Source organism: Bufo bufo, chromosome 4 (assembly GCF_905171765.1).
Source record: "Bufo bufo chromosome 4, aBufBuf1.1, whole genome shotgun sequence".
NCBI lineage: Eukaryota > Metazoa > Chordata > Amphibia > Anura > Bufonidae > Bufo > Bufo bufo.
In genome coordinates, this window is record NC_053392.1 from 606,052,132 (window position 1) to 606,060,584 (window position 8,453).

Consider the following 8,453-nt stretch of genomic DNA (forward strand, 5'->3'; position numbering starts at 1 on the left):
ATGAAGACATGAATGGGACAGTCACACACCCAATGCTTCCTATAAGGCAGACTTCCTTAATGACTTTGTAATGAAGTAAAATAATACATTGATATTCAAATGGTTTTCTCTCACAGATACCTGTCTGTAGGACCCATTATAGTATTAACAGATACACCACATCTGCTCACAATAATAATACATTCTACGTCCGTTACAAACATGTTACCCAAACTGAACTCATCATGAACTCATCTCGGCCTATTTCACTCCTATAGAGAGATTTTAGACTTTGGGTCAGTCTGTCTTTACACTTAAAGGCAATGAGCATTGATATTTAGACTATAATATCTTCAGATAAGACTGTACACTTATGAAAATGCATGACATGATATAATTCTGGCTACCTGCAGCCACCACTAGAGGGAGCTTGCCGTGTATATATTTATTCTGTTTCAAAGGGAGCTGTATAGCTCTGTAGGTAGTGAGCTCCCCCTGGTGGTGACTGCAGGTGGACAATATTTTATCACATCGTTTTATGTCCATGAGGGGGAACTGGTGCTCCGTATCTGAAAAATAGAACTACGACCCCTATAAAAGGTGCATTATGGAATAAATGCAATAAATGTTGGATTCAACTTATTTATTTATTACATAATCAATGATGGATCCAGCAACTTTTTGCAAATAAAAGGTCAGTCACTAAAAAAGAAAACCTGTGCGTGTGGACACAGTGCAATGACTACATATACACAGAATATATTAAACACGTAATACAGCAGCGAGCTCTTGTAAACAGTCTGGTCATGGTGTCCGGAAGGTGGAGTCTAGGACCTCGCGGACAAGCACTGGTTCACAACTTCCAGCAAATGGGAATTCTCCAGGGCAGCCGCCACCCGCTCCTTGTCCGCCAGCTGTTTATTTACTGGAAGAAAACAACGGGACATGGGCAAGAATTAGGATTCTAGTCGTACCACACGCTGATGCTGAAGTCTCATACTCTAGTCACATCCAAAGCTGCAGCGACAACCCCGACAGGTGAAACATGGCATCTGTCAGCTCTGTACTCCCCCCTGAGATAATCTTTATTTCTATAGCGCCAACATATGCCGCAGTGCTTTACAATCAGGGGGTTCATGTACAGATTAACCTTTTAATGACCAGGCCTAAAAATCAATCAATCAATAAATAAATAAATAAATAAATAAATGTCCAGGCAATTTTTCGTGATTTTGTGCACATAGTGGTTTAGTGACCCTAACTTTTTTTTATTTGTTTGACTACCAAAATAATTTTAGCAATGTTTACTTGACACTTCGGACTATTTAACATGTTTTTTGAGAGATTTATTTAGGTTTAATTTGGGGGAAAACCGCTAATTCTTATTAAAAAGTTATTTTAAAAAAAATATAAATATTATGGCTTGTTATTTCTTCAATATTAAAACTAACACCAAAATTAATTATTGCAATGGGTTCCCGATTTTGTGACAATCGTTTTGATATATAACATGGTGACGGTTTTAATTATTTTTTTACCTATATTTTAATTTATTTGTGGCATATAATAGGTCCCCCAGGGGGTCATTAAAAGACACAGATTTTTTTTGAACTTCCCCCCCCCCCCACTGTTTCCACTGTAACTGGGGCATCCACAGGATCCCCAGTTACAGGGGAAAATAGCCCCCTGTGGGGGGCATTACACACAGGCAGAGCTCTGCTCCTGCGTTGAGACACCCGGCGGTCACGTAACTGGCGGGACCATTAGAGGAAGCGGCAGGTCGCTTCCCGATCTCCTCCCGCCACCGGAGAAGGCAAGAGCATAAACCGCTCCCGTCTACGCCGCTGGCTTTAGGTGTAGTGTCCCTTTAAAGGAGCTGTACAAGGTCCGTAAAACATGGCCGCTTTCTTCCCGTCCACGGGTTGCAGATGTGAATAGAGCCAAGCTTGCAATACCGCACACGACCTGTGGACAGATGTGGCACCATTTTAAAGAATGCAGCCATGTTTTTCGTACCTTGCACATTGCCTTTAAGGCAGTAAGCAGACTTATCTTTCCTCTTATTGGTCCCTTCTGCTTCCTATTTAAGCAAGAATCACATCCCATAGGGACCCGGATAATGTACCCCCATGATTCTCACCTGCATGTTCAGAGGCGTGTGTACCCGGCGTTATGTGAACGTCCACCTGTGCACACAAGAGAGTTAAAAAAAAGTCATAGGACAGTTAATTGTGCAGGGTCCCTTTAAATGTAATATACTATCACGCCGTCTCTGCTACATTGTGAATCCAGCGCCTGCTGTCATTTGCATCGCCCGTTGCGTGAAGCACCACAGATACAGATTTTTCCTAATTTTCAACGCACCATGTCTGCTAATCAGTGGGATCCGGCATAACTCCAACACCGCTGCAGTACCAGGTGCGGCCACCAGAGGGGAGTGCTGAGCTTTACCTAGCAATGTGGCCCCTGCATTAAAGGGACACTGCTCCAATTTCTGCTGATGGAGGCCACGGATTATTAATCACTCACCTTAAACCTCTCGGGCAGGGAGCGCAGGAGCTTGACTTTAATGGAGAGCCCGATCAGGGTGGCCATGCTGCAGTGCGGGATTGTGGGCGTGAACTCCACGGACACCGCGCCCTCATCATCATTTACCTGCAACCCAAAGAAACGCCTCAAAACACGTAAACGGAAAGTTACGTTGCATCGACTTTGTGCTACGTCAGGGCTTCTACTCCAGTCCCATCCAAAGCTGCATTCAAAAGTCCAATTCACTATAGGGGTTTTCAAGCTGCAGGTGGTCACCTATGACTGCTGCCCCCTGCCGATTCATGCAGTGTCTGGACAAAAGCCAGCTCAGCCATGGTCTGAAATTAGAACTGCAGCTCTGGGTGTGACTAGAGTAGAAGGCAGATCTGGATCCAGAGACCGCAGCAGCGGCGGTGCACACACAGGACGATGCCCCCCCATATGAGGATGAATGGCGCACCTTCACCCGGACCTCCTCCACCACGTTCAGCTCCTCCAGGCTCAGCGGATGCTCCGGGTCATTGATAGAGCGGATGAGATGTAGAAAGGGTTAAGGAAACCTCAGAGGTGATATCGCAGACACCCCACACTGTAACAAACCCTCAGCTGTGAGATGAATAGGGTCTATACAGGGGCTTGCAGCCTCTAGGTTCCCCATTCATTGACAGCAAGTAGAGATGATGACATTGGTGAAGGATGTAAAGGTTACTAGAAAGTTTTTTGCACTAGTTGCTTAAAGGGGCGTGGCCTGACAGTCAGCTGACCTAGTAACCCACCCCTTTTTCTTTTTTTTAACTGGCGTACATGGCGAAGAAGTCGCACAAATGGGAATCCTCAGTCACATCCTATAAGAGCAGGACGTTATTTGAAGATGGACTTCCCCTTTAAACGACCGTAAACGATCAATAGATCGGTCAGGATATCAAAAATCTCCCTGTCGTCGATCTTGTCGTGCAGCTCCTCGTCCTCGTCCCGGGCCGTCACCTGCCGCTCCCCGCTGCGCTGGTAGATGAGCGGGTTCGCGTTCTCCAGCGGACTGCTGCCCACCATCTTCTGGCCGCACCGTGCAACCCAACGCGGCTGCTAAACCTGCTTTGGTCATGTGACATGCAACCCGCCTGGTGATTGGACTACAGAACTTGTGGAGGGAAAATGGGAGGGGCTACCTTTGGTTGACAGAGTGAGACCGCTTCGGATAGGATGGCCGCTCTCGCTGTGTGCTAGGAAGCTCCGCCCCTTTAATGCTCCAGGTACAGAGGCGGAAGTAGAATTCAGCCATCATTACTGCTGGAGAAAATAGGGCAAGTGTTTTTTTGTTTTTTTTTATTTCTAGTCTGGAAACGATTTCAGTTTTTATGTTTTAGATTTGTTTCAGTCATCTTGCCACGTTTTTTTTTTTTTTCAAATTGTTAGAAAACTGACCAAAAAAAAAAAGCCTTAAAGGGTTTCTGTCATGGTAAAAATCGTAATGTAGCTGACTGACGTTAGCGATGTGCCAATGTCAGCAGTACATAACAGTATGGTTGTTAACTTCCTGCCTGCCGCCGTTTTATAATATGCTAATGAGCCTCTAGGTGCTATGAGGGCGTTGCTGCAGCACCTAGAGGCTCCGTCTACTCGCCTTTCGGACACGCCCATGTCCACTTGATTGATGTCCTTCTCCGCATCGTCCTCATAATCCCGCGCCTGCGCCGTCCAGTTTAGTATTCGGCGCAGGGGCAGTGGGTGAAGGACGATCGATTGCTGCCAGCTTCTTCACTGCGCCTGCGCCGATTACGTCACAGGCCTGCCTGGCAGCAGCCAAGCGTCCTTTACTCACTGCCCCTGCGCCGAATACTAAACTGGACGGCGCAGGCGCGGGATTCTGAGGACGATGCAGAGAAGAAGGACATCAATCAAGTGGACATGGGCGTGCCGAAAGGCGAGTAGACCGCGCCTCTAGGTGCTGCAGCAACGCCCTCATAGCACCTAGAGGCTGATTAGCATATTATAAAACGGCGGCAGGCAGGAAGTTAACAACCATACTGTTATGTACTGCTGACATTGGCACATCGCTAACGTCAGTCAGCTACATAACGATTTTTACCATGACAAAAACCCTTTAAAAGGAGTCTGGCTAATATATATATATATAAAAATCACATTAAAGGGGCAGAACAAGGCTTACCTGACTGTACTCTATGGCCCCTGCTGGTCTCTCCTTCCTAGTGACTGGCTGAACAAGCAAGCATTTCCTGTATGGACCAAGAAGCAGAACCAGCAAGGACCCGATAAGTGTCAGAACAGGGATGGTGAGGGATCCCAATAATATTAATGCCCCCATTAGTGCCCCCCTGTAAGAATAATGCCCCATTAGTGCCTCCAGGAAGAATAATGCCCCCCATTAAAAATAATGCCCCATTAGTGCCCCCAGGAAGAATAATATCCCCCATTAGTGCCCCCCAGGAAGAATAATAACCCCCATTAGTGCCCCCCCAGGAAGAATAATATCCCCCATTAGTGCCCCCCCAGGAAGAATAATATCCCCCATTAGTGCCCCCAGGAAGAATAATATCCCCCATTAGTGCCCCCCCCCAGGAAGAATAATATCCCCCATTAGTGCCCCCCAGGAAGAATAATATCCCCCATTAGTGCCCCCCAGGAAGAATAATATCCCCCATTAGTGCCCTCCAGGAAGAATTATATCCCCCATTAGTGCCCCCCAGGAAGAATAATATCCCCCATTAGTGCCCCCCCCAGGAAGAATAATATTCCCCATTAGTGCCCCCCCCCAGGAAGAATAATATCCCCCATTAGTGCCCCCCCCCCAGGAAGAATAATATCCCCCATTAGTGCCCCCAGGAAGAATAATATCCCCCATTAGTGCCCCCAGGAAGAATAATATCCCCCATTAGTGCCCCCAGGAAGAATAATATCCTCCATTAGTGCCCCCCAGGAAGAATAATATCCCCCATTAGTGCCCCCCCCCCAGGAAGAATAATATCCCCCATTAGTGCCCTCCAGGAAGAATAATATCCTCCATTAGTGCCCCCCAGGAAGAATAATATCCCCCATTAGTGCCCCCCCCCCAGGAAGAATAATATCCCCCATTAGTGCCCCCAGGAAGAATAATATCCCCCATTAGTGCCCTCCAGGAAGAATAATATCCTCCATTAGTGCCCCCCAGGAAGAATAATATCCCCCATTAGTGCCCCCCCCCCCAGGAAGAATAATATCCCCCATTAGTGCCCCCAGGAAGAATAATATCCTCCATTAGTGCCCCCCAGGAAGAATAATATCCCCCATTAGTGCCACCCCCCAGGAAGAATAATATCCCCCATTAGTGCCCCCCCCCCCAGGAAGAATAATATCCCCCATTAGTGCCCCCAGGAAGAATAATATCCCCCATTAGTGCCCCCAGGAAGAATAATATCCCCCATTAGTGCCCCCAGGAAAAATAATATCCCCCATTAGTGCCCCCCCAGGAAGAATAATATCCCCCATTAGTGCCCCCCCTCCCCAGGAAGAATAATATTCCCAATTAGTGCCCCCAGGAAGAATAATATCCTCCATTAGTGCCCCCCAGGAAGAATAATATCCCCCATTACTGCCCCCCCCAGGAAGAATAATATACGCCATTATTGCCCCCCCCAGGAAGAATAATATCCCCCATTACTGCCCCCCCCAGGAAGAATAATAACCCCCATTAGTGCCCCCCCAGGAAGTATAATATCCCCCATTAGTGCCCCCAGGAAGAATAATATCCCCCATTAGTGCCCCCAGGAAGAATAATATCCCCCATTATTGCCCCCCCAGGAAGAATAATATCCCCCATTAGTGCCCCCAGGAAGAATAATATCCCCCATTATTGCCCCCCCAGGAAGAATAATATCCCCCATTAGTGCCCCCAGGAAGAATAATATCCCCCATTAGTGCCCCCAGGAAGAATAATATTCCCCATTAGTGCCCCCAGGAAGAATAATATCCCCCATTAGTGCCCCCCAGGAAGAATAATATCCCCCATTAGTGCCCCCAGGAAGAATAATATCCTCCATTAGTGCCCCCCCCCCCAGGAAGAATAATATCCTCCATTAGTGCCCCCAGGAAGAATAATATCCCCCATTAGTGCCCCCAGGAAGAATAATATCCCCCATTAGTGCCCCCAGGAAAAATAATATCCCCCATTAGTGCCCCCCCCAGGAAGAATAATATCCCCCATTAGTGCCCCCCCTCCCCAGGAAGAATAATATTCCCAATTAGTGCCCCCAGGAAGAATAATATCCTCCATTAGTGCCCCCCAGGAAGAATAATATCCCCCATTACTGCCCCCCCCAGGAAGAATAATATACGCCATTATTGCCCCCCCCAGGAAGAATAATATCCCCCATTACTGCCCCCCCCAGGAAGAATAATAACCCCCATTAGTGCCCCCCCAGGAAGTATAATATCCCCCATTAGTGCCCCCAGGAAGAATAATATCCCCCATTAGTGCCCCCAGGAAGAATAATATCCCCCATTATTGCCCCCCCAGGAAGAATAATATCCCCCATTAGTGCCCCCAGGAAGAATAATATCCCCCATTATTGCCCCCCCAGGAAGAATAATATCCCCCATTAGTGCCCCCAGGAAGAATAATATCCCCCATTAGTGCCCCCAGGAAGAATAATATTCCCCATTAGTGCCCCCAGGAAGAATAATATCCCCCATTAGTGCCCCCCAGGAAGAATAATATCCCCCATTAGTGCCCCCAGGAAGAATAATATCCTCCATTAGTGCCCCCCCCCCAGGAAGAATAATATCCTCCATTAGTGCCCCCAGGAAGAATAATATCCCCCATTAGTGCCCCCCCCCCACCCAGGAAGAATAATATGCGCCATTATTGCCCCCCCCCAGGAAGAATAATATCCCCCATTAGTGCCCCCAGGAAGAATAATATCCCCCATTAGTGCCCCCAGGAAGAATAATATCCCCCATTAGTGCCCCCCAGGAAGAATAATATCCCCCATTAGTGCCCCCCCCAGGAAGAATAATATACGCCATTATTGCCCCCCCCCCCCCCCCCCAGGAAGAATAATATCCCCCATTAGTGCCCCCAGGAAGAATAATATCCCCCATTAGTGCCCCCAGGAAGTATAATATCCCCCATTAGTGCCCCCAGGAAGTATAATATCCCCCATTAGTGCCCCCAGGAAGAATATTATTCCCCATTAGTGCCCCCAGGAAGAATAATATCCCCCATTATTGCCCCCCCCAGGAAGAATAATATCCCCCATTAGTGCCCCCAGGAAGAATAATATCCCCCATTAGTGCCCCCAGGAAGAATAATATTCCCCATTAGTGCCCCCAGGAAGAATAATATCCCCCATTAGTGCCCCCAGGAAGAATAATATCCCCCATTAGTGCCCCCAGGAAGAATAATATCCCCCATTAGTGCCCCCCCCAGGAAGAATAATATACGCCATTATTGCCCCCCCAGGAAGAATAATATCCCCCATTAGTGCCCCCAGGAAGAATAATATCCCCCATTAGTGCCCCCAGGAAGAATAATATCCGCCATTAGTGCCCCTAGGAAGAATAATGCCCCCATTAGTGCCCCCAGGAAGAATAATGCCACCATTAGTGGCCCCCAGGAAGAATAATATCCCCCATTAGTGCCCCCAGGAAGAATAATATCCCCCATTAGTGCCCCCAGGAAGAATAATATCCCCCATTAGTGCCCCCAGGAAGAATAATATCCCCCATTAGTGCCCCCAGGAAGAATAATGCCCCCATTAGTGCCCCCTTCTCTGCTTCTGCCAAAAAAAAAAAAAAGCACTCACCTCCTCCATTTTCTTGCGCCACTGTGAACGCGCCCTGCTGACTGGAAGCTCAGGACAGGACCTGCGCTCCAGCGTGATGACGTCTCACAGGTCCTGTCCTCCAGTCCGCAGGGGGCGTTCACAGCTGCGCAAGCAAACGGGGGAGGT

At 47.9% G+C, this 8,453-nt stretch overlaps 1 protein-coding gene across 1 annotated transcript; it reads right to left on the minus strand.

Annotated features, from left to right (window-relative positions):
- Nucleotides 1-612: 612 nt before the first annotated feature.
- On the minus strand, nucleotides 613-3,610 carry CIAO2B (cytosolic iron-sulfur assembly component 2B). The gene is made up of 5 exons (XM_040430598.1): nucleotides 3,432-3,610; nucleotides 2,969-3,048; nucleotides 2,509-2,634; nucleotides 2,120-2,165; nucleotides 613-904 (listed from the first exon to the last, which is right to left on the minus strand). The coding sequence occupies exons 1-5, from the start codon at nucleotides 3,556-3,558 to the stop codon at nucleotides 807-809; spliced, it is 477 nt and encodes a 158-aa protein (XP_040286532.1). The 5' UTR covers nucleotides 3,559-3,610; the 3' UTR covers nucleotides 613-806.
- Nucleotides 3,611-8,453: the final 4,843 nt, after the last annotated feature.

Excerpts from the sequence above, each read along its gene's own strand:
- CIAO2B (XM_040430598.1), bottom strand. The coding sequence starts at position 3,558 with ATGGTGGGCAGCAGTCCGCTGGAGAACGCGAACCCGCTCATCTACCAG. Across the intron at positions 2,635-2,968 it reads TGGAGGAGGTCCGGGTGAAG|GTAAATGATGATGAGGGCGC; the intron begins GTGCGCCATTCA and ends TTTGGGTTGCAG. Across the intron at positions 2,166-2,508 it reads CCCTGCCCGAGAGGTTTAAG|GTGGACGTTCACATAACGCC; the intron begins GTGAGTGATTAA and ends TTGTGTGCACAG.